The sequence below is a fragment of the Eumetopias jubatus genome, unplaced genomic scaffold (genome assembly GCF_037043125.1).
Source record: "Eumetopias jubatus isolate StellerSeaLion01/CBP00866 unplaced genomic scaffold, mEumJub1_p1.0 scaffold_10, whole genome shotgun sequence".
Classification (NCBI taxonomy): Eukaryota; Metazoa; Chordata; class Mammalia; order Carnivora; family Otariidae; genus Eumetopias; species Eumetopias jubatus.
In genome coordinates this window covers 78,283,014-78,308,002 of record NW_028274816.1, presented here as the reverse complement: position 1 = coordinate 78,308,002, position 24,989 = coordinate 78,283,014, and the positions used below count along the sequence as shown (strand labels likewise).

Here is a 24,989-nt window from a genome sequence, read left to right as displayed (position 1 = left end):
GCTCGTGGCTAGGAAGCGGAGGGGAGGTACCCCCTTTAACCATGGACTCTGCTGTCTGGACCGCAGTCCCTCCGTCTGGCCCACTATCCCCTGTGACTTAGAAGACAGTAGTGGGGACACAGGGTGGGGGTGTCTCGGGAAGGGGAGCTAAAGCTAAAGGTGAGAGCTGAAGTCTGGTCCAGCATTTCCCTCAGGCCAGTGGAAGGAGCCTGAAATGCAGGGAAGAGTTAGCTGGGGGGGGCTGGGGGGGGCCCCCTCCTGAGCCCCCACCCCCAACACACTGAAGCTGACAGGCAGGCAACTTCTCAGAGTTCACCTGTTTTGTTTTTATTGTTTTTTGAGAGAGAGAAAAGGAGAGTGATGGTGGAAGAGGGGCAGAGGGAGAGGGAGAGGGAGGGAGAGAGAGAGAGAGAGAGAGAGAGAGAGAGAGAGCGTGTGAGAATCTTAACCAGGCTCCATGCCCAGGGGGACCCTGAGATCCTGACCTGAGCCAACATCAAGAGTCAGAGGCTTAACTGATTGAGCCACCCAGGCGCCCCCTTGACTATCTTACGGAGAAAGAATGTTTTCAGCCTCTTAGATTAGCGAACAGTTGGAGCTTGCAGGAAACTGGATAGAAATTCTTTACTGGGGGAGTGGCTCAAACTAATGGTCAACAAGCAGTGTCCAGAGTGGGTTGAGGGCCTCCAGGGGAAAGCAGGGCAACTTGAGGAGCGGGGAGCAGCTCGCCCCTCTCGGGGGGAGGGGTGGCCGGCCGGGAGGCTGGGCGGCAGGAGGGCAGCGCCCCAGGCAGCCCCATGTAGACGAAGCTGCCAGAGAGGATGAAAGAGCCGCAGGTGAGGAAGGAGGCCGTGAAATCTCCCGTCTCGTCCCTTAGGAAGCCTGTGAGGAAGGGGAAAGGAATTTAGGGGCCTGGGGTCCAGGGGTAGAGGATGGTTGCGAGCGGATGTGTTCGCTCAGGCCCTTACCTGAGAGGGGAGGGCCCAGAAGCCCCCCAAGGCTCATCAGCATCATCACCAGCCCGGTGGCCTGGACGACACCTCCGACGCCCACTAGCCCCGGGAGCACACCGAAAACCAAGGGCGCGTAACTTCCGGCGCTGAGCCCGTAGGCCCCAGCCGCCGCCAGCAGGGGCCCCCCGCAGCCCTCCCGGCTCCCCACCAAGGGCACCAGTCCCACGGCCAGCAGCCCCAGGCCGGTCAGAGCCCCGAACACCGCCAGCAGCCGCGAGAGGGGCACCCAGCCCTGGTCCGCCAGCCACCCGCTGATCAGCCGCGCGCCCGCATCCCCCACCGCAGCCACCGCCACCACCAGCGCTGCCCCATACCCGCCCAGGCCCTTGTCTAAAGCGTGAGGAGCCAAGTGCACGTAGGGGACGAAGTACCCGCCCCCCACCAGGGCTGTGCCCAGAGCAAAAACTAAGAAGGCCCGGCGCGCGAAGAGATCCAGGCCGAGGGCAGCTAAGGGCCCGCGGGGTAGGGCCGGCGGGTCGCCAGGGAGCACCAGGGGTCGCAGCAGGGCGCCACAGGGGGCGAGGTGGAGGGTAATGGCGCCGAGGAGGAGCAGGGCGCCCCGCCAGCCGAAAGTATCGAGGAGGAGCTGCAGGGTGGGCGCCAGGAGCAGCGAGGAGGCCCCGTTGCCCGTGAGGGCCAGCCCCACGGCCAAGACTCGACGGCGGGAGAAGTAACGGGACAGGGTCCCAAGGGCCGGGGCGAACACCAGGGCCCAGCCAGAGCCTGCGGACGGACAGGACCGGGTGAGGACGGGGACCTGGGATGCCCGCCCCAGAGATCCCAGCCCTGCTCCTCGCAGGAGGCCCCGCCCCTTGGGCCTCCAGCCCGCAAGAAGCGCCCCTCGCCAACATCACCCCTTAAGGACCCGGGTATCCCTCTCCCCTCACCAGCAAGGACGCCCAGGCCAAGGTAGAGGTGCAGCAGACTGCGGGCGAATGCCGAGAAGACGAAGCCCAGCGAGGTGAGGACGCCCCCAACCATCACCACTGGGCGCGCCCCCCAGCGGGTGCTCAGGGCGCTGCCCACTGGGCCTGGAAGGGGGCGGAGTCAACGGAAGACACGCCTCTGCGCCCCCAAACTTGGTCCAGCACTTCTCCTTGGCGGCTTGCCAGGCCTAAAACTTCTCCCCCAGCCTAATAGCTCCTCCCCTTGACCTCAAGACCCTCTCTTTTCTAGGACTCGGGCGCCCTTTTCCAGGTTGTCTGATCATCAGGTGGGTCCTCCATCACTACACAGACACTCCGCCAATCCACCCCGGTTCCCGCCTCCCACCTTGGGGTCCCCCCCTCACTGGCTGCCTGCTGCACCGCCAGGGCCAGGGCGCTGACCCACGCAGTGTCCTGAGTGCTTCGGTCAAAGTGCTCCGCGAGGTCAGGCAGGGCAAGGCCCAAGGAGCGTAACAGCCCGTAGGAGAGCCCATTCACCGCGAAGGCTGCGGCCGCCACCACCCAGCCCCAGCCCCCGTCCGGGGGTCCGGGCGGCTTGGGGGTCATCGTCTGGGGAAGGGGGAACACACCACGTCCGTGCCTCCTCGAGGGTCCTGGGCATCCCCGAGATCCAGGTTCTGGCTGCTGGCCTAGGGTGGGCACGTCACCCGGAGCACGGCAGGGCGGGGCGGAGGGAATGGGAGCTAGGCCTGGGGATACATCCCCAGGGCCCGCGCGAGCTCCCGGGACCGGGTGACAGCCGGATCCCCCGGGCCTGGGACTCCCCCTCCCACACACACCCCTTCCCCCTTACCCGACCTCTCCGGGCGGTGGGGGGAGGGGAAGGGCGAGGAGCAGCTCGGCCAGGTGTTCTCCCCGCTTCCTGCGCGGGCAGGGCCCCAGAGGGGAGCGAGCGCCGAGTTGGAGCCCCACCTGGACCGGCTCTCTAGGTAAACAGAAATCACCACTGGGGGCCTGAGCTCACCTGGGACGCGGGGGTGCGGAGGGCGGGGGGGGGGGGAGTTGACACCGTCAGCCAATCGGCCGAGCCGCGGGTGAGGCCAGACGCTGAGTCCCACGGGATTGAATTATCCACACACCCTCCCCCCAGCCCCCGCGGAGGGAGCGGCGAGAATGAAAGCGGCCCCGCCCGGCTCAAGCCCACGCACCTGCCGCCCGCCGCTCTCGGAGGAGAGGCGTGGATTGCGATCCCCAGCAAACCCTGGGCCCCTAGGCAACACTTGGAAATAGGAGTGAGCCCCCAAGGCCTGCCGCGATGAGTACTTTTGTTCTCTGGGAACTTTGCTGGGGGACCAGGCAATTCTCGTACATCAAATCACTGACCTCCACTGAGTGGTTGTTCCTTGCTCAACAATAGCAGGCCCTCAAGGGCGGAGCGGAGAAAGAGGACTCCCTCGTTAGGAGCAGCTGTGATGTGCCAGGCACTCGACCCATGCCACCTGCCCACAAGAAACCGCTGAAGAAGGTGTCATGCCCTTTTTTTACAGATGAAGTCACTGGAGAGTAGAGAGGTTAGGTGCCTTGTCCCCAAAGCACCCAGCTTAAAGATGGTGGAAATGTTTGAATTTGGATCTGTCCAGCTGCAGAAGCTACAGGGAGAACGGGCCTGGGACTGACATAGACTACACCCCAGTGGGGGCACTGGCCGGGGTCCAGTTTGAGCCTCACTGACCTGCAAGGGTCCCTGGGATCAGAACCGCCAAAGACTTAGATCTGGAGTTTTAAAACAAGGTAAGAAATCCGAGAATTGAACCCCGGCACTGATTTCTTGGAAAATTTGATTTAAAAGGATCCTTTCCACATTAGTACCACTGCTTCACTTGAGCTATTTGAATCAAGAGATGTGTTCTTTGGTTTAACGATTACACAATATCAGAAAATTTGGCCCTGTACAGTGTGGAGCCGGTGTCAACCCAGAGCCACACGGTGGCAGTGTTTCCTAGTCGTTGAGAAAGTATCTACAAATCCGAGGAAAACAACCCCATTTCTCTACTTTGGATATCAGGCCTTTCACCAGGGAAGGAACCCTCCCTCCCCATTCCATCTCCCTCCCCTCTGTCCTGCGCCCTTCCGTGGGCGTCAGCCAAAAGCGCCTCACCTGCTCCAAGGGCGTGCCTAGCTTTTTCTCACTCCTGAATTTGTGCATCTGCTGTCCCCTCTCCTTGAAATGTCCTGGATGGGGAACAGGCGTCCTTGAAGGTGGACAGTCCTGCCACGGACACCCTAGTAAGGTGGTCTCACTGGTTTCCCCACCCTGGGCTGCTGTTGTGGGAGACAGCTGGCAGGTGAAGCCCAGCAGATCCTCAGCCACTGGGGGTAGAATAGGAAGCCTACTTCGGGAACTGGCTGCTGAGGACTCTGAGGCAAGCAGAGCCCTGCCCCCCAACCTGAAACAAATCACACCCTCTCCACGGTGGAGTAACATGCTTCATGCAGCCAAAGAGGAGACTGGGCCCCCTGGGTCTGGGAATTGGACAAAGCGATGCTGAGCACCTTTAGAGGATACTTATGAACCCACAGTCTTCTATCCCAGGCTCTGGGACCGGGGTGATTGGTCATCAAAGGGCACGGTCCTCTTCTACATCATGTTCTGTATATTCATAGCCAAAAGGACCATCACTATACATCTTTTGCTCATGGAGCTAACACAGCATTGAGGCTGGGAGAATGGACGCCCAAGCTAGACTCTGGGTTTGACTCCCAGCTCTACCACTTATCCGCTGTAGGACTGTGAGCAAGTTACGCGCCTCAGCTTCCTCATCTCTACAATGGGGCTCATAATAGTAGCCACCTGGTAGGGTTGGTATAAGGATGCAGTGAGTCGCTGTGTAGACACACGTGTGAGTACGGGACCTAGCGCAGTGCCTGCGATGTGATGTGTGTCGGCCCCTTTGCTGCAGTTGTTGGAGAACCCTGGCTGGACCCTCCAGTGCCGCCACCCTCTCCCCACCTGGCCACTTCTATTACTGCCTCGATGGCAAAGAACCCCATGGGTCTGGTGAGTTCTCGGCAGAACTACACGGGTTATGGGGCGCCTGGGTGGCTCAGTTGTTAGACGTCTGCCTTCGGCTCAGGTCATGGTCCCAGGGTCCTGGGATCGAGCCCCGCATCGGGCTCCCTGCTCCACGGGAAGCCTGCTTCTCTCTCTCCCACTCCCCCTGCTTGTGTTCCCTCTCTCACTGTGTCTCTCTCTCTGTCAAATGAATAAAATCTTTAAAAAAAAACAAAACTACACGGGTTATGAGATGTGAATGGTGACAAAAAGAGGTGACGTGAGTTTTTTTTTTCTTTATGGTGAGTGGTTTTCTTAGCATTTTCCAAAGTTTGTGAGAAAATGCTTTCTCCCTATCTCGACTCTAAAAAGAAAAAAGAAAGGAGTCAAATTAAATTTTGTTCATTCGCTCCTTCGTACAAAATATTTATAGACACCTAACCATGCCAGATTATATGCTTAGTGCTGGGGATACAACTATGAGTGATCCAGTCTCTCCCCTCCAAGCCCCCACATTCAAATTAGGGAAAAGGTGAAATGCAGAGAGCCCAACACAAGGAGAGGGACACAGACACGACAGGGTGCTCCATGGGAGGAGCTGACTCATTCCGCGCTCGGGCCTGCTGGGAAGGCTTCACAGGAGAGGAGCCCTTTACGCAGGGTCTTGAAGGATGAGTAGGAGTTTGCCAGATGGTTGCGTGGGCAGGGGCATTCCAGGCAAAGGGAGAAGCTTGTGGAAAATCACAAAGGCACGAACCAGCTTGGCATATTCTTTATTGTTTGGGGAGCTGCAAATAGCAGCTCTGTGGAGATGAGAGAGCATATAGGAGGATCGCACAGGGCAGAGGTCTTGAAGGCCAGACTAAGGAATTTAGATGTTTCCCCGGAGACTGATGCTTCTCAAAAATTTCCACTGATGTAGCATTCACTAGTATTCAGTAATATTTGGCACTAAACAGACAATGAGGACTCACACCAGTCAGAGGGGCAGGAGAGTCTGGGGTTAGACACCTTTTCTTGATATGGGAAATTTCTTTGAAACATCTTATTGTACATTGAAAATTCATGTGGAGGGGCGCCTGGGTGGCTCAGATGGTTAAGCGTCTGCCTTCGGCTCAGGTCATGATCTCAGGGTCCTGGGATCGAGTCCAGCATTGGGCTCCCTGCTTGGTGGGGAGCCTGCTTCTCCCTCTCCCACTCCCCCTGCTTGTGCTTTCTTGCTCTCTCTGTCAAATAAATAAATAAAATCTTTTTTAAAAAAGAGAGAAAGAAAATTCATGTGGAAGTTTGCATCCTACTTCATTCTACTTCATAATCTTTTAAGTTTCATTTTTTAAGTAATCTCTGTACCCAACATGGGGCTCAAACTCACGACCCCGAGATCAAGAGTCGCAGGTGCTTCCCACTGAGCCAGCCAGGCACCCCTCTACTTCATAATGCGTAGGAAAACCACACTTTAAATAACTAAATAAATTATTTCCGTTTTTCTGCCCAGGTCCCCACTGGTGGTGGTGGGGGGGGAGTCCCCCTGCCAGAAGTCATGCCCCGCCCCCAGCCACTGTGGATCTGCAGTGGATGCCCCCCCTGCCCACCTCACCCCCCTTGGAGCCTTCTCAGCCTGCAGGGACATCATCCATCTTGGTCTTCTGTCCCTCGTCCCCACGTAGCCCTGCAGGTGGGACCTTGCGTGACTGATCTCTGGGGAAAACTGGCTGAGACAGGACTGAGCCAGAGAATTATGGACTGAGCAGACCCAGGGCCTGGTGCTCCACGGGATGTGGTGGGATCGTAAGGAGCGGTTCCAGTGGACAAGACCGGTAGTGCCTGCCCATATGGAGAAAGTCCCAGGAGCAGATGCTGGGCCAGGTCAGGTCTTTAGGGAGATCCAAAGAGAGGGTCAAGGTCTGTACATAATTTGCTTTGGGGACCATGGGGTCTGCGAGTGTGTCTGTGTCTGTGCACTCTAAAACTGCTTTGGGATTTTCTCATGGGAATGCCTGCAGGAGGCTCTCAGCGGAGAGGTCCTGAGCTGGGCCCAGCCATTCCCGGGGTCCACCTGCTGGGGGGTGGGGGGCCCTCTGCAGAAGGTAGGTGGGAGAGATGGGGAGAGGCAAAGAAACATAGCTCTACTTGAGGTACACAAAAAGAGGAGGCTTTCTGGAGTTTGGCCCAGCTGACCTTGGGCGTCTATGTGCCCAATAAGGGGGACTCTTACCCCTCACCCCAAAAATCTCCTCCCTCTTCAGCTCACCCAGAGACCAGGCTTTGGGAAGTCGGCATAGACCTCAAGGGCCAGACCCAGGGCCTGGAAAAGTGGAAGGAAACAGGGCACAAAGGTTGGGATGTGTGGTTTGGGGCCAGGGAAGCCCAGCTGCTGAGATGCTCTGGGAAGGGGGTGGGTAGGCATCCAGGGAAAGGCACTCACTCAGGACAGTGGGGCTCACTGTGTGAAGGGCACAAGTCTGCATATGAATGGAGAACCAGCCGGGTCCCTTGAACCGTGGGGGGGGGGGGCGGGGGGAGGCGGGGGGGGGGGGGGAGGTGGGCTGGGACCCGGTAAGGAATTTGCTGAGTCTGCGGCTGGGGCAGCCTGGTGACAGGGTCACAGGGCTGAGGCTGGAGCCAGGACCTGGGCCAGGCTGCACTGGCCTGGGAGTCCCACCCCACCCCTACTCCCCACTTATTCCCCCTACCACGTTTGCCTCCTGTGCCTCTTCCAGGCCCTCTGCCACCACCCCCACCTCCCCACACCACTTCCCAAGGTCTGCAGCATCTGGCTCCTGGATCTCTCCAGACAGCCCAGTTTCCAAGGACAGGATCAGGATGGCGGGAGCACCCAGCTAAAGGCTTTGAGCCTGGTCTGTGTGTCTAAATACCCAAATGTGTCTGATCTGGCATTTTCTGGTTCTGGGACGTTGGCTAACATCTGTGTCAAACTTCTGAATTACAGGCTGCGAGCACCAACTGTGACTTAAGGAGAGAAATGATTGATGACAGGATACTAAGTAGTCTCAGAATTACCCAAGAGGCTAGAGAACTGGTTTTGGCAGAACACGGGCCTGCCATGGGCCTCAGTGAGTTGCCAAGACCACTGTTGTCACTACCAGATGCTAGACACGGCTTCTGGCTCTCTGCTGCCGCTGGGTCTGGAAACTGCTGGTGCTGCTAGAATGTTCTCTGCCTCACTCACCACAAGCTCCAGATTCAGGGCCAAGGTCCATGCTCCTGACCGCCTGAACCCCAGTCATGGGCTTTCATCCTGGCTGGAAGGGACACCGGGAGAGAGAGCACCTGGGGCATTCAGCGTCCACAGGTAGATGGATTCTTCCTCCCATAAAAAGGAACGAGGGACATGTCAATCCTATCTCAACAAAGCATAGAACAACTGTAGGTTCCCCTCCATTCTGTTTCCTTTCATTCTTCTGGCCACAGGCAGCCACGGCTGCATCTCCCCCTCCCCCCACCCCCAACCCCCGGTCCAATGTCTTCTCCAGCTCCCTGTGCACCTCCTGGCTTGATTTGGGAGGGCGGGTCGCACCAGAAAGGGCCAGGGGTGAGGCCTGTCATTTCCCCTCTGCAGTAACCCAACCTCTTAGCTACCTACCCCTGCATTTGCTGGACCCACTGTCTGCCTTCCCAGCCCCAGCCTGGGACCTTGCCTCTGACTTAAAGGATTCAGCCTCTTAGGGGACTCAGCTGACAACCCCTGGATCTGCCCTCGGGCTACCGGGATCCCGGAATCTGCTTCCCAAATGAGCACTGGCAAGGGGGACCAAAGCCAAGGGGGGAGGAGACGGGGAGTCAGAAAACAGGTTTTCCCGCCCCCACGGGGATGTAACTCAGACTTCCTGGAGCGTGTCATGTGTCAGGCAGAGTCTGGGGGGCCAAGTAAGCAGAGGGGGCCTGTTTTCTTTCCCCCAGAAAGAGCTCCTTGTGCGCACACTGGGAGGAGTGGGTGGGCAAGTCCCAAAGCTGCCGGGAGGGTCTGGGACCCCGAGAGGCCCTGAAGCCACACGACCTCTAGTTATCTGTGCACAGGATGGGTCTTTCCCTTCCGTGTCTGGGCCTCCAACAGAGCTTGGATTTTGGGTCCCAGTCTCTGCCCCACCCACACTCCAGAGTCCTCTCGCCTCTGCAAAGCCCTCTCCAGCCTCTCTCTACTTTCAAAGTATTTCCAGTCCTCAGCAGTCTCTCTCCCTAAGGATCCCTTCCCTCTATCCCATCAGGCAAGCAGCTTTACCCAATTTTCTTCTTGAGCCTCAAGTCTGGTCTTACCTCTCTTTCCTGATTTACAACCAGAACCTCTCGCAGTGGGACAGATCCTAGTTTGAAGCACATCTGTGAGTCTCATAGCCCCCGTCTATTTGAACAGGATGGTGGTGGGAACTGGCCCAGAGGGAGGTCACATCTGGTTGGGCCAACAGAGGTGAAGGCAAGGCCTCGGGCATCTGGTCAACCAGCTGCCTAGCAGAGGCATCCTGATTTATGGGTTATGAGCCTACCCCCTCCTGGATCCAGAGATCTGGGAGGTGGGAAGTTGGTGCCGAGGACTTAGGTGCAGATGTTTTGGGGACAGTGGCCAGCGAATGCTGAGAGCAGTGAGCAGCAGTGTAGAGTAAGATTGGAGCCTGAGCTCCATGGTATGTAAAGCCTGGCTGTTCTTAGGTGGCTTGTGGTTTCTGGGTTTATTTCCCTGTTGTCCTTGAGGAGAGCTGATTTATCCCCCGAGTACACAGGGCTTAGGGCTGGAAGCTTTCCAAGTGCTTACAGATAGGTTACACTCCCGAGAAAAGTTTTTTGAGTCTAAAATACAAAAAGAAGGGGCACCTGGGTGGCTCAGTCGGTGAAGCGTCTGCCTTTGGCTCAGGTCATGATCCTGGGGTCCTGGGATCGAGCCCCACATCGGGTCCCTGCCCAGCGGGGAGTCTGCTTCTCCCTCTCCCTCTGCTCCTCGCCGCTACTCGTGCTCTCTCTTTCTCACACTCTCAAATAAATAAAGAAAACATTTAAAAATTAAAATAAAATACAAAAAGAAAATTGTAGACACCTAAATTAATAAATATTTAAATAAATATGTGCAAAACATAACATTTGTCAATCAACTTCTTCATTAAATTTCACGACATTGGAAAACAATTTGTGGGTTAGTTTTTCTCACTTCCTAGAATTTCCTAAATATTCATGGATTCAGTCAGTTCCTTGCAGGCAATTCTAAAAAGGGAAAATCCTTTTAAAAATCTTAACAGCAAACATATTTTGTGTGGAACGTAAGTGTATTTTAGTACACTGGATATTGACAGGTACCACGGACCCTGTAACCAGACTGACTAGGTTTAAATACTGGCTTTGCCACCTACCAGCTGTCTGACCTAGAACAAATTATTTAGCCCATCTGTGCAATAGTTCCCTCATCCATAAAACAGGTGATGGTAGGACAGCATCTACTTCTGAGAAGAAAAGGCAGTGATTGATGATGATGATGGTCATGGAAGCACCTTCTTACTATCAGCACAGCTTTGTGGGATTATTGTGGAGATTCAGTGGGTTAATATTTGTAAAGCATTTGGAACAATTCCAAGTAAGACAGAAGCTCTATTTAAGGGGTTTGTTTGTTTAAAAAAATAAAAAAAAAAACAAATGTGGGAGCGCTGTGGATTCCTCAGTGTTTATGTCTTTAAGAAAGTTCCATCCCAGGGGCACCTGGGTGGCTTAGTCGGTTGAGTGTCTGACTCTTGGTTTTGGCTCAGGTCATGATCTCAGGGTCATGGGATTGAGCCCCCCATCGGGTGCTTGGGATTCTCTCTCTCCATCTCCCTCTGCCCCTCCTCCCCCTCTCTCAAATAAATTTATAAATAATCTTTAAAATATGAAGAAAAAGGAAACTCAAAATTACTAGACAGATTTCCAGCAGAGAGCGCCCACAGCTGCTCCTGCCATTGTGGGCACAACAGTGAGGTTGAGACCTGAGCTGGTCCCCTGTAGGGGTGCTGGGGCTGGTGAGGCTGCGTGTGTGAATGGTGTCTCAGCATGCTGGTGTGGAGATGGCCATGGTGGAGTAGGAGAGGAGTAGAAGAGATGGGTTGAGTCCCCTCAGATTCCAAACAGAGAAGATCAGGAGTTTGATTCATTGCCTACCTTACCATAATTCTACAAAATGCACCATTTGGACATGACACCGTTGATACAAGCAGCTTCCAGGGGCCAGGCAAGGAAATGGGGTGATTCTCAAGCAGGAAGAGACAGAGGGGCGTGCAACCCAATCCTTCTTTGACTTGAATGAATGTGACGGAGAAGAGCTTACCTTTAAGAAAAGAGACATCCTGAGAGGGGCACCTGGGTGGCTCAGTCGTTAAGTGTCTGCCTTCGGCTGGGGTCAGGATCTCAGCGTCCTGGGATCGAGTCCCTGCGTCGGGCTCCCTCCTCCCCCTGCTTGTGTTCCCTCTCTCACTGTGTCTCTCTCTGTCAAATAAATAAAATCTTAAAAAAAGAAAGAAAGAAAGAAAGAAAGAAAGAAAGAAAGAAAGAAAGAAAGAAAGAAAGAAAGAAAGAAAGAAAAGAGACATCCTGAGAATCCAGAAAAAATCCTGAAGAACAGTGGTGGAATGAGGACAGCAAAGGCAGGAAGGGGTTAATCCCAGTTCCTTCTGTTGAGAAGTATAGACCTGCCAGCATCTCAGGACTGGCTCTGATTGGTGGCCAGTGAGGTGGACCGGTCTCAGGATCAATGGGAGTGGTCACATGGCAGAGAGTGGACTGCAGACAGGTAACTTCCCACTCAGTCCTGCCCCACTGCTGGCTCGACAGAACCCAATGAAGACTCCGGCAGAGCATAGCTAGACGGAAGTTTTGCTGACAGAGGGACAATCTTTTTTATTTTTTTTGCAATTGCCATCTCTACAGTTTCTTACAGATGTCAAAGGTAGTCTAGTTTATGTACACATTCTGTTCCGTCTGACCTTCTGGGACAGAATTACTCCATTCCTAGTAGCAGGGTCAAGGTATGAAACTAGAGAGTTCATGCACTGACTTCCGAATTACCTAATTTTAGGCAGTAGTGGCTGTGCCTATGTACATAGAACAGATGGGTATTTTGCCCCTTCTTCTCAGGCGGTGCAAATCAACCTGTGGAAAATGGATGGACTTAGGAGGGTGTGCACTGCTGATCCTGACTTATTGAATGGTTGGTTTTCTTTTCTCATTCTGAAGCCATTCTATCAAATGGCAATAGACCGTTCCCATCCACCCCCGTGAAGTAATCATGCACCATGTGAATAAAACGCAGTAAGATTGTTTCACTTATAAAATCTGACCAGTTTAGGACTCGTTCTGACACTTCAAATCCTAATAATTTGGGGGGTACTGCTAGAGGCATTGTCTTCCTTTCTAGCCAGTGACGCGTGCATTTTCTCCAGATTCTTGTCCTTCTCTTCCTCAAACCTACAAGTTAACTCTAAAAGCAGTGTCTATTTTCATTCCAGGTGAGACGCAGGATGTGCAGCGCCCTTGACTCCGCGCACGGCGTTAAGCTAGTATTGGACGCACTGAACACCGAGCTGTCCGCCTTCGCCCAAGGGGTCACAGCAGGTTCACTCTGCCCCAGCAGCTAAATACACTCCTTACTCTTGGCTTTCCCGCCATCGTCAGGAGCCAGCTGCCACTACTCCAAACACCAAGTCCTCGACAAGCAAGGATCCAAAGCAGCAAGTCAACACGCAGAGCTCCCCGTCCTTAGACGTCTGTCTTTCTTCCTCCGGGAAGAGAACCTTTCAAACAAGCCCCAGCAGGTTTCCAGACCCTCGAGTATCATTGGCCAGAACCGAGTCACTTGTCTACCCCTAAGCCAATCGCCGGCAAAAGAGAGTGGGCGTGCCCTACTAGGCTTAAGCCAATCATAACAGCGCTTGGTAGCGGAGGGGGCGGGGCTGGCCCAGACCTGCATCCCTGAGCGCAGGAGGGCGCGGGAAGGGACCGCGGAGCACGATGGTCCGCAGTGATGGAGAGGGATGGGGCACATGGCGCGGAGGGGAAAGAGACGCTCAGGGCTGCAGCTGCCCTTTCCGGTCCTCCCCGGGCTTCAGCCAGCCTTGGGTTGCCTGTTGGTTTCCTAGGGCTGCCGAGGAGCAACGGAACCACAGAAGTGGATTGTGTCAGTTCTGGAGGGTGCACCCTGAAACCACGGTGTGGGCAGGGCCGGCCGGGCCAGCAGGGCCAGGCTCCCTCGGGAGCCTGGAGGGAAGACACCCCCCTGCCTCCCGTCCCGGCCTCTTCCTGGCTTGCGGTGGTTTGCAGGCAATCCTCGCCAGGCTACCCGGGTGGCCACTGGCTTTCTCCCCTGTGTGTCTGCGTCTCTCTTCTCCTCATGTGGACCGCGGTCATACTGGATTAAAGACCCACCGTACTCGACTCTGACCTCGTCTTAACTAATTACATCTGCAACTGTTCTATTTCCAGATAAGGTCGCAGTCACAGGTGCTGAGGGTTAGGACTTCCACGTATCTTTTTGGAGGACACAATCCAACCCTTGACAGGTTGCATGAGACACCCTTGTATATAACAAATGGTCTTTCTGCATTACCTAAATCCAGAGATTTTCTGTAGCTTAAAACCAAAGAGTCCTTCTAAGGTAGGACTCTAATAGGGGATCAGACTAGACCAAAGAAACAAGGGTCACACACCATTCCTTCCGCAGTCTCATCCCCTCCTCACCTAAGCCTCCTTGTTTCCAGAAACAACTTCGAAAAGCTGGCATAATCACCCATGAGCAGTTTTATCCTTTTCAAACCAAAGTCCTTTATCAGAAGAGGGTCTCCTATAACTCCAATTACAGAGGGTTTGTTTGCAAAATTAGAGAGCCAGCATGAGCAGTCTCTTAAAATTAAGGAACAGTCTTCTTTTTTTTTTTTAAGATTTTATTTATTTATTTGAGAGAGAAAGAGAACACAAGCAGCTGGGGGGTGCAGAGGGAGAAGTAGGCTCCCTGCTAAGCAAGGAGCCCGATGCGGGACTGGATCCCAGGACCCTGGGATCGCAACCTGAGCTGAAGGCAGACGCTTAACAACTGAGCCACCCAGGCGCCCCAACTGGTGAAAATTTCTAATTAGTAATTTCCATGTCATATATTTGTTGGTCTTTCTTAATTAAAAACATACGCTTTAGGGGCACCTGGGTGGCTCAGTCCGTTGAGCGTCTGCCTTCAGCTCAGGTGGTGATCTCAGGGTCCTGAGTTCAAGCCCCGCATAGAGCTTCCTGCTCCGTGAGGAGCCTGCTTCTCCCTCTCCCCCTCCCCCTGCTTGTGTTCCCTCTCTCACTGGGTCTCTCTGTCAAATAAATAAATAAAATATTTTTAAAAAAGAAAGAAAAGAAAGTTATGATGAGGGGCTCCTGGGTGGCTCAGTTGGTTAAGCGACTGCCTTCAACTCAGGTCATAATCCAAGGGTCCTGGGATCGAGTCCCGCATCGGGCTCCTTGCTCAGCTGGGAGCCTGCTTCTGCCTCTGCTGCTCTCCCCTGCTTGTGCTCTCTCTCTCTCTCAAATAAATAAATAAAATCTTAAAAAAAAATAAAGAAAGTTATGATGATAGAATTCTAGATGCTGAACCAGCCTTGTATATCCGGAATAAATCCTATTTGGCCATTCATTGTGCAGTATTCTTCGGATGCACTGGTAGTTTCTATTTGCCAGAATTTCAGCTAAAACTTTTGCTCATTTTCTTATTTATATCACCGGACTGCAGTTTCTCTCTTTGAACCTTTTCAAGCTTTGGTACTGAGATATGCTAGTTTAATAAAAAATAAGCTAGTGAGGGGTGCCTGGCTGGCTCATTCAAGAGAGCACGTGACTCTTGATCTTAGGGTCATGGATTCAAGCCCCACATTGTGCATGGAGCCTACTTTAAAAAAAGAAAGAAAAATAAGCTAGTGAGATATCAATCTCTCCCTACAACCTAGAACAGTTTAAGTCACATGGGGATAGTTATTTTTAAGATCAATAAAACTCAGCTGTACAAACGGACCACCTCCTGGACCTTCTGCATTTTTGTTTTGTTTGTTTTAAATTAGTAACATACACACATGACACCAAATGTGGAAGACAGAGAAGTACACCATGAAATTTTTCCCTTCCTTTTCTTCCCTAACCCCTCAGTCTTCCCTGGAAGCCAAAGCATCATCCCTTCACGTGTATTCTTCCTGAGATACTCTATGCATTTACAAACATATTTAATTTTTTTATCTAAAGAGTAGCATACTTCATACACTGTTCTATACCTTGATTTTCCCACATCACCACATACCTTGGAAATCTTTCCTTGTCGAGCTGGGTTCTTCTAACGGGCATGACATTCCATTCGGTAGGTGTGCCATCACTTGGTGGACATTTAGATTGTCAACTAGCTTTCGGTATGATGAACGGTGTATCTGTGGGAGAAATGAACAGTGGAATTGTTTGCATTTTTAATGTTAACTAGTTTTGTCAAACTGTTTTCCAGAGGAATTGTACCAACACTCCCAGCAGTGATGTGGGCAGATGCCTGGTTCCCCAAACCCCACTGACATGGTGAGTTTAAAAAACCTTTGGGTCTTGGGGCGCCTGGGTGGCTCAGTGGGTTAAGCGTCTGCCTTTGGCTCAGGTCATGATCTCAGGGTCCTGGGATCGAGTCTCGCATGGGGCTCCTTGCTCAGCGGGGCGTCTGCTTCTCCCTCTCCCTCCTGCTCATATGCTCACTTGCTCTCTCTCTATCTCAAATAAATAAATAAAAAGCCCTTTGGTCTTTGACAACCTGAGAGATTAAATATTGTTTTATGGTCATTTTAACTTGCATTTCTCCTATTATAACTGAGGATGAACATCTTTCTATATGTTTAAGAGCTTTTTGCATTTTTTAAAAGATTTTATTTATTTGACAGAGAGAGAGACACAGAGGGAGAGGGAACACAAGCAGGGGGAGAGGGAGAGGGAGAAGCAGCCTTCCCGCCGAGCAGGGAGCCCAATGTGGGGCTCGATCCCAGGACCCCGGGTCCATGACCTGAGCCGAAGGCAGACGCTTAATGACTGAGCCACCCAGGCGCCCCGAGCTTTTTGCATTTTTGATATCAACTGTTCACGTATTTTGTCCATTTTGTGACTGTGTTGACTTTTTATTGTTTATTTGTAAGAGCCGGTAATATATTCAGAAAACTAGCCCCTCGCTGCCTTCTGTGTTGCCAACACTCTCAGCTAATCACCCTTTGACTCTGTAACTTCTTCTCCATGCAGCTTTATTATATGTTTTTGTTGTTAAATCTTTTCTCCTACAGCTCCTGGGTCATACTTTTAAAAAATTTTTTTAAAGATTTTATTTATTTATTTGTCAGAGTGAGAGAGCACAAGCAGGGGGAGGAGCAGAGGGAGAGGGAGAAGCAGGTTCTCCACTGAGCAGGGAGCCCGATGCGGGGCTCGATCCCAGGACCCTGAGATCATGACCTGAGCCGAAGGCAGATGCTTAACCGACTGAGCCACCCAGGGGTCCCCTGTGTCATACTTTTAGAAGGCTCCTCACTCTGAGATTATGGGAGAATTATTCCCTGTTTTCTTTTAATTCCTCTATTATTTCAGTTTTTGCACTGAACTCTCGAGTCACCTGGAACTCATTTACTTTAAGGACTGAAATAAAGATCTGATTCTAATTTTCCACACGCCCATCCATTTGCTAACACGTTATTTGCTAAATATTCTTTCCTCCATGGAATAAACTATGCTTTTATCGTATACTGAATTCCTTCATGTATTTGGGCTTTCTGTTCAGTTCTTTTGAACTATCTGTTCATATACCAGCTCCACACTATTTTAACTATTGTGGATAATCTACCCACATTATTTTCTTTTTCTAGAACTTGCCTAGATATTCTCACTTCTAAGTAAACTTCGTATGAAGTTTCATATGTAGAATCAGCTTATCTACTTCCAAATATATCCTCCTTTATCTATATGTGATCGTCTCTGATTTTAAGTCTGCAGATTTTCTATCCTCTTGGACGACTTTAGTAGATTCATCTGTTGCTGGATTGCCATCCGTCTCCTCCGGCTTTTAAATTTTGTTGTCCTTGAGTTGCAAATAACTTTCCTTATAATTCTCCCATATCTATCTATAACTTGCTCATTAAATAGGTTGAACGTGGTAGAGAACAATCAAGAAATAGCTTTCTTTGTCTCCCTCCATTACAAAAGTCCGAAAATAGACTTTTTTCAGTCTCTCTTCCCCGCACCCCTTGAAAGTGTCTTGGGTGTGTGTATAGCTAAGTGGTCATTTAAGTTTTACACACCATCTCATTTTCAGCTGTGAAATGCCCAGTCCAGCCCAAACCCAAACCTCAGCCCCCAAGCATTCGGAGCAGCCCGTGCCCCAGGTTCCCCTCGCTGGGGTCAGAGGGGCTGCGCTGGGCGAGAAGGCTGTTCCGTCCCTATTCTTCCTCTCACTTTTTCTCTTCCCGTCCCCTCACTGTGTTTCTCTTTGCTCCTCCAGGGTTGACACAAAGGAGGGAGAGAAATAAAGGAGAGAGGGGCCCGTGGTCATACGTGACCAGTGCTTTTGTGGGGTCAGGGTGCTCTTCAAGGTGGGCATCCAAACACCGGCTCTTTCATGGGGTCTGCTGCTGGTGCCTCTGAGACCCCACAGGACGCGCCCCACCCCAGCGGTCCCTCAGGAGGAGGAGGCACTCCCTGCGACGGTCGCCCCCAGCTCTGCCCAGAGCACACCTGAGCACCCACAGCCTTTCTGCCTCGCCCCACCATGCACTCGTTCCCTGCAGGGTCATCCCTGGATGTCTCAAGCCCGAGCAGGAGCCTGTAAACCCGCACTGGGCCTTGAGTTTTCGGAGGCTCCGCTGCCCCAGCTGATGCCCCCGCCACCATGGAAGCTCAGTCCTTCCATGGAGTCCCCCAGGCTTGCAGGTTCTCGGACATCCCTGCCCCACCAGACAACCAGGTGCAGCCTGACCCACAGATGCACGGGGCAGCTCCAGCCCCGGTTCTCTGCCTCCAGACTGTTCCTGCCAAGAAAGGCATGTTGGCTCTCAAATTTCCAAGGACACATCCAGAGTCTTCTCTTAAGCTCTCCCGTGTCCCACTTGGAGGGCAGCTCAGGGTGGGCCCAGGAGTCCCTGGGGTTCGGCCACCACCCAGCCAGGTAGTGGGATACCTCCCAAGGGAAAAAAGCCAATCCTGAAAGGTTAATACTGCATGATTCCACTTATGTCACCTTGGCAACGCGACAAGATTAGAGTGCCAAGAACAGACCCGTGGCCGCCATGGTTGGACACGTGAGGGAGTATGACTCAGTTGCTCTCGCAGAGCTGTGTCCTGACTGGGGGCCCATGGCTACTTTAATCTACACATGTGATAACTTTTCTAGAACTCTACACCAAAGGCAAACAGATCAAAGAATGCGTTTAAAACTGGTGAAACCAGGGCGCCTGGGTGGCTCAGTCGGTTAAGCGTCTGCCTTCGGCTCAGGTCGTGATCCCAGGGTCCTGGGATCGAGCCCCGCATCGGGCTCCCTGCTCCGCGGGGAGCCTGCTTCTCCCTCTCCCACTCCCCCTGCTTGTGTTCCCTCTCTCGCTGTGTCTCTCTCTGTCAAATAAATAAATAAAATCTTTTTAAAAAATTAAAGAATTTAAAAAAGAGAGAGAACCCTACTGGGGTTCGAATTGGAATGGCATAAAAATTATTGGCAGAACTGACATTTTGATGAAATTGAGTCTTCCCACCCAATGGCAGGCATGATTGTCCATGTGCTTAGGTCTTGCTTTCTGTCCTTCATTCAGTGTCAAGGTTTTCTTCAAATACGTTCAATGCCTATATTTCAGTTTTTGAAACTATTGTGGGTAACATAGATTCCCATTTTCATGTTAATCGGTTTATGTCATGGGATTGGTTTTTTCCTACATTTGTTCTTCTTTTCCTCTTCTTGAAGACCATCACCCCAATGTCGTCCCTCCATTCCGTCATCCAAAGCTCCCTTCCACCTTCTTGTTATTTACATTCATTCCCTGCTTTTCCCTTTGCATTCTACTCTTCTCTGACGTCCATACTCCCTACCTCAGCCATGCTTTATGTTTATGATATTTTAAGTTTACTTTTATAGTTTCAGTTTTCTCTGTGGTTTCTTCCTTTCTTTAAAAGTGTTATTTTTTTTAAAGATTTTATTTTTTAAGTAATCTCTACACCCAACGTAGGGCTCGAACTCACTGGCTCGAACTCCGAGATCAAGAGTTGCCTGCTCTACCGTCTGAGCCGGGCAGACGCCCCTAGAGGGGTTAAAGAAAAAAAAAAAAAAACCTGCAATATCTTATTTTATTTTTCTTGAGGAAAAACCATGCAGATAGGTTTTCCAGGAGTAAGACTTCTTTCAAATATAACTTCTACCTCTAGTTTTGTATCAGTTCCATGGTGGGTTTTGCCTCAAGCCCCTGCGAGTTGGGGTGGTTTTTTATGCAGTGATAGCTAACCAATACACCTGAGCATCTTACCGGCTTTTCCCGACAGCTCTGGGCTCTGCCTTTTCTTATCAGCCTAAGTTTACACAGCTTTTAAGCGATGGAAAAGAATTGAACTCAAACGTATGTAAAAAGGAAATGCTCTTTTCACAGTAACATAGGACTGCCCAAGGCCTCACTTAGCTTTCTCCATTCTGCTATGCTAAGATTGTTGAAAATCAGGCAATGTGAAATACATAAGGTTTCGCAAAAGAGTATATCCTGTGAAATTCTAGAATAGGCAAAACCAATGAATAGCGAAAGATAGCGGGTCATTCATTGGCTGCCTAGGCACAGGAAGCAGGGTAGACAGCAAAGGGAGGGTAAGGAAACTTTGGGCTGATGGAAATGCTGTGTATCTAGATTGGGTGGTACTTACCTAGGTATTTACATTTGTCAAAAGTCATCTCTACTCTTTAAATGGGTATATTTTATTGTGTAGGAATTAGATCGCAATAAAGTTGATTTTTAAGATTTAAAAAAATGGGGGCGCCTGGTGGCTCAGTTGTTAAGCATCTTCCTTCGGCTCAGGTCATGATCCCAGGGTCTTGGGATTGAGCCCGGCACTGGGGGGCTCCCTGCTCCGCGGGAAGCCTGCTTCTCCCTCTCCCACTCCCCCTGCTTGTGTTCCCTCTCTCACTGTGTCTCTCTCTGTCAAATAAATAAAATCTTTTTTTAAAAAATGATTTAAAAAACACTTACATTGGCAAAGTTATGGAGAAAGGGAACCCTCATGCACTGTTGGTGGGAAGCAAACTGGTATAGCCACTCTGGAAAATGGTAAGAAGTTTCCTCAAAAAATTAAACACAGAACTACCATGTGATCCGGCCATGCCATTTCTGGGCATGTAGGCAAAGGGAATGAAAACAGAGTATCAAAGAGGCATCTGCCCTTCCATATCTATTGTAGCATTAATTCACAATAACCAAGACATGGAAACAACTGAAATGTCCCTCAGTGGGTGCATGGATAAAGATGTGTGTGTACACAATGCAACAGTGTCCAGCCATAAGAAAGAAGGAAATCCTACCATTTGCAACAACAGGAATGGACCTTGAGGGCATTATGCCAAGTGGATAAGCCAGAGAGAGACAGATACTGCACCATTCTCTTTATATGTGGATCGGGGGGAAGAAAAAGGTCAAATTCAGAGAAAAAGAGGGTATGATGGTGGAGGTGGGGAGTGCAGAAATCGGGAGAGGTTCACCAACTTGCACCTCTTAGTTGAATAAGGTCTGAGGATCTCACGGTGACCACAGTTGCTTACATATTGTATAACTGGAATTTACCAAGCGAGCAGAACGTACGTGTTCTCACACACACGAGATGAATATGTGAAGTTATTAACTGGATGGGGGACCCCTTCCCAGGGTATATGTTTCTCAAATCACAATGACGTACACCTCTAATGTCTTACAATTTTGTATGTCAAGGATACCTCGACGCAGCTGAGGTTAAAAAAGCAAACCCTTGAGGAACTCTAGAGTCTTTTGAATGCCAAGGAGAAAAACATTCAAAACGGTGGCAGCGCCCCGACGTCCGTGGGCTCATTCCTCTCCGCAGGGTCTCGTGAGGGGTCTCAGGGGAAGGCCCCCTCCCGCTCCCCGCCGGCGGGCGGCTGAGCGGTTCTGCGGGAAGCACCTGCCGCCGCGCTAGCTGGCCGTGCCCAGGCCGGCCTCGCACACCCAGCGGTAGGCCCTCTGGCAGGCATCGTCATTCCACTTGCCGTCGGGGTGGAAGTGGGCGCAGTCCTCGCCCCCACCCAGCCCATGCCCATGCCAGTCATCCGGCTGGCCTGGCTTCCAGTTCCTGCAGGGAGAGGACCACAGCCAGCTGGGACGCTCAGAGGGCACCCTGGGGGTCCAGGAACCAGGGGCTGAGGGCCACAGCCTGGAGGAGCAAGAGCGCAAGGCGGGAGAAGGGCACCGAAAACCAGGGCGCACTCACTTGAAGTTGGTCTCGTAGTCTGTCCCATCCACCCATTTCCAGACTCCTTCAGGGTCACTGAGGCCCATCCAGGTGTATGAGCCGATATGGCCCTGCACAAAAGTCTGGGACGACAGAAGGGCAGGGGTGACGTCTTCCGAGCCCAGCCAGCTCCTCGCACTTGACGCGTTCATGCCATCTGCTGAGGTTTGGGATGTTTATCCCAATGCCCCCGCCCATCCGATCTCTGAAGGTTGGGGGGGCTCGGCCGCGGGGGGCTCTCAAGCTCCCCAGGTGATTCCAACCTGCAGCCAAGGCTGAGAACCGCGCCCTTAACTGCCACGCGTCGTGGGACCCGCGCACCAGCGGCGCTCACCTGCTCCTCTCTGGAGTTGATGACCACCAGGTGGGCGCTCTCCAGCCGGCAGTACCTCTCCGCCTCCTCCCAGGTCTTCCCAGAGCCGGAGAACCAGTAGCAGCTGCCCTCGTACTCCAGCCACTTAGGGGGGCAGCAGGTATTTTGAGAGCCTGCGGGGCCAGGGGTGGGGAGGGTGTGAGACGCTGCGCGCTGGGACGAACAGGAAATGGGGCCCAGCACCCGCACACCCCTCACCGTTGCTCTTGAGAGCGGCCATCTGGCACGTCAGGGATCTCAGGTCTCTGGCCAACTGCTGGACCCGAAGGAGGGTATCGGAATGACCTGGGACACACGCAGATGGGCAGTGCAGCCAGTCCCCGGTAGCCCGATGTCCCTGAGGGGGGCCGGCCCCCGAAAGCTCGGTGCCCTCCCACGCACGCCCCGCCCCGGGTGCAGGGGAGCAGGGGGGGAGCGAAGGGGAGAGCGCGGGGGGGGGGCGGGGAGCGGGGGGTGCTGACCTGCTTTGAGCTCCTTCTGCTCCTGCTCCAGCTTGCTCTCCAGGGAAAACACCTTGTCCTTCAAGCTACGGGCTGCGGGGGAGGGCGCTCAGCACCCCGGGCTGCTCCCACCCCCACCTCTGCCCCGAGAGCCCTCGGCTCCCTCCACACCTTCTCCTGAAGGGTCTCTCACCTGCCTGCAACCCCTGCTTGTGATTTTCCACCTCGGCTTTCAGAGATGTTATCACTTCTTGCAAATGGCCACCTGGAGGACACGGGGACTTGGTGGGTGCTCAAGACTCAGCGCCCCCCTCCCCCCGCGGCGCCCCTGTCCGGAACCCCTTCCGCGCCCGGCTCACCCTGGGATTTCAGTGCCTGGACCTCCGCCACAGTGTTTGCAGTGAAGTTGCTGAAAGTTGCTCTCAGGGTCACCAGGTCCCTCCGAAACTTGGAATCTGATGGGGATGAGACAAGCAGTGTGCTGGGCTGCATCACGGCCTCTGTGGGCCGGTGCTGAGCAGGGCACCTGACCACGTGCCTTTTCTCTCTGGGTCCACACGTGACCCAACCCAAAGGGACAGGCGCTATTGTTACCCAGTATCCGGGATGAGGAAACGGAGTTCCCAGAGCTTAGGCCATTTGGCTATGTTACCCAGCTGATAAGTGGCCGAGCCGGCAGCCACCCTACGGACCACTGTCCCTCCCGGCGCCCCGCGCGTTCAGAGACCCTCACTCTGGGAGCCGATCACACCGATGCCGACCAGCAGGAGGAGGCTGAGGCCCAGGGAGAACAGGAGAGGCCGGGGGCCAGAGCAGAGCCGGTACAGGAAGCACAGAGGAGGACACAGCCCTGGGAGAGAAGAGGGGGTCAGGGCAGGGGACTGGGGGGAGGAGAGCCCCTGGGGCCTGTCGGGGGGGAGGGCTGGCGCAGGTGTTGTTGGTGGGAGGCCGCACCCGGATGCTGGGGGGCAGGGGACGCCCAGGCCTCTGGCCCCTCCTGGACCAGCACAAGTCCTCAGTCACACGGCCCTTCACACCTGTGGGGACACACGTACACAAAGACCCACAGAGGGGGGATGATGGTGATGCGCAAGGTCCCATCCACAGTGGGGGGAGCGGGCAGAAGGACCCAGACCGAGCTGGGGCAGCCAAGCCCTCCAAGGCTCCCACTCACCTGCACGGTCAGGGTCACGCATGAGGTTTCCTTCCAAACCCAGGTGCTCCTCCCCCAGAGAATAGGGACCCTTGTGGCCCTCCCTGTCCTTGTTCCCGTCTTTCTCAGGACCTTGAATCCTCTTCAGGGTCTGGGGCCGGACCCCCTCAGAATGGGGGACCCCCCCACTACACACAATAGGGGGGGCAGATATGACATCCCAGCAGGAATCTTCTGCACAACCAGGAGGGGATCTAAGGAGGGAATGTTTTCCCTTCCACTTACCATTTCTAGACCGCTGGCTTTGCTTCTCACTCTCCAAGTGCTGGAATTTTTCATACTGCACTGACATGCTTGGACCGAGCCTGGGGCCGTCGGAGCTGAAAGGCGGGCAGGGCCGGCTGCCAGGCGGAGGCAGGAGCTGGGCCCAAGGGGGAGGCTGGGACTCCTTGGAGCCGACGTCTGGACCGGAGTCAAAGGAAGAGATGAGGCTCGAGTTGAGGATGAGCCCAGGGTGGAGAGAGGCTTGGGGATGGTTCTGAGTGTACAGGTGAGGTTGGAAGTGGGGTCAGGACCGGTGTTGGGGGGGGCAGGTCGAGCTGGGGATTGAAGGTGGAGGTAAAGTGGGAGCTAAGCATACTGCTAGGACTGGGTCCTGGCCCCGAGGGGCATCTCCTGCTGGGGTGGGGTTGGGACTCCTATCGGAGCCGTGGATGGGGTTGGGCTCAGCCTGGCGCCAAAGCTGGAAACGAAGTCCAGGGTCAACTTTGGGCTGGGGCTGGAGTGAAGATGCAAGTTGACTCCGAGGTCAGAGCTGTGGTTGGGACTTAAGGGGGAACTGGGTGAGTATTAGGGTCAAGACTGCAGCCAGGGTGGGGGCTGGAAGAGGGCTGAGTCTGCAACCTCAGTTTGTGAGTGAGGTTTGGCCGCCATACTTCAAGCCCAATCCAGTGAAGGGAATGGAGGCTGAAATCTGCACTTGGCCATTCAGTCCCCGAGCTGCCCCTCACATTTCCTCCCATTCACTCCCACCTGAGACCCACAGTCCCCACTCTGGGCTCTCCCTGACATCTTCCCTGTCCCCTTGGTCTCCCCTAAGCACCCAGCCCCGTTACCTGCGGAATGTCCAAAGGCTGCGATTTTGGGGTTCCTTGTGCAGCAATGACCAGAACTGGAAAAACACGAAATACTGGAGAACGGAGGTGGAGGCAGCGGGGGAGGAGTCACCTAAGTGACCAGAACCCAGCAGGCTGTCAGCTGGGATCTGATGTGTCCCCGTCTTCAGGCGGTGAAGTGCAGAAGGGATTGGAGCGGGGACTCAGGCAGAGATTGCGCGCGGCGGGGGGTGGGTACGAGGCAGCTCTGCTCTCCTCCTCCGGGGTGTATCTACTCCCTTTCCGCTCCTCTGGAGCCCCCCTGACTTCCTCATTTTTACCATTCGGGAGAAAGGAGCCAGGCCAGAAGGGACCAGAGATGCGATCTGCCTACCGCCTCTGCCCACACCCCCTTTCACTTCCTGCATCTGAAATTCCCAGAACTGTGTCCCCAGCACTGCACAGTTGGGTCCAGAGGAGCCCATTTCTCTGCTCTTG

General features: G+C 53.4%; 2 protein-coding genes and 1 long non-coding RNA gene across 5 annotated transcripts; all 3 read right to left on the bottom strand.

The window, feature by feature from the left end:
- Positions 1 to 302: 302 nt before the first annotated feature.
- Positions 303 to 2,509, bottom strand: SLC16A11 (solute carrier family 16 member 11). Its single transcript, XM_028124966.2, has 4 exons — positions 2,305 to 2,509; positions 1,901 to 2,044; positions 969 to 1,736; positions 303 to 882 (listed from the first exon to the last, which is right to left on the bottom strand). The coding sequence occupies exons 1-4, from the start codon at positions 2,504 to 2,506 to the stop codon at positions 653 to 655; spliced, it is 1,344 nt and encodes a 447-aa protein (XP_027980767.1). The 5' UTR covers positions 2,507 to 2,509; the 3' UTR covers positions 303 to 652.
- Positions 2,510 to 5,709: 3,200 nt separating this feature from the next.
- Positions 5,710 to 11,371, bottom strand: LOC148163337 (uncharacterized). Its single transcript, XR_015769257.1, has 2 exons — positions 11,254 to 11,371; positions 5,710 to 6,178 (listed from the first exon to the last, which is right to left on the bottom strand). It is a non-coding gene; the product is annotated as an uncharacterized LOC148163337 (long non-coding RNA).
- An 8,180-nt stretch (positions 11,372 to 19,551) lies between these two features.
- Positions 19,552 to 24,870, bottom strand: LOC114225294 (C-type lectin domain family 10 member A-like). 3 transcript variants are annotated; one of them, XM_088028019.1, is made up of 10 exons: positions 24,513 to 24,870; positions 23,683 to 23,859; positions 22,972 to 23,094; positions 22,604 to 22,699; positions 22,438 to 22,509; positions 22,266 to 22,337; positions 22,003 to 22,089; positions 21,766 to 21,917; positions 21,411 to 21,514; positions 19,552 to 21,272 (listed from the first exon to the last, which is right to left on the bottom strand). In XM_088028019.1, exons 2-10 carry the CDS (start codon positions 23,747 to 23,749, stop codon positions 21,116 to 21,118), a joined length of 930 nt encoding a protein of 309 aa, XP_087884145.1. In that variant the 5' UTR covers positions 23,750 to 23,859; positions 24,513 to 24,870; the 3' UTR covers positions 19,552 to 21,115. The 3 variants fall into 3 exon arrangements, with proteins under 3 accessions (XP_087884145.1, XP_027980652.2, XP_087884146.1); XM_028124851.2 differs by having other exon boundaries at positions 22,978 to 23,094; positions 24,513 to 24,867; XM_088028020.1 differs by lacking the exon at positions 22,972 to 23,094 and having other exon boundaries at positions 24,513 to 24,869.
- Positions 24,871 to 24,989: the final 119 nt, after the last annotated feature.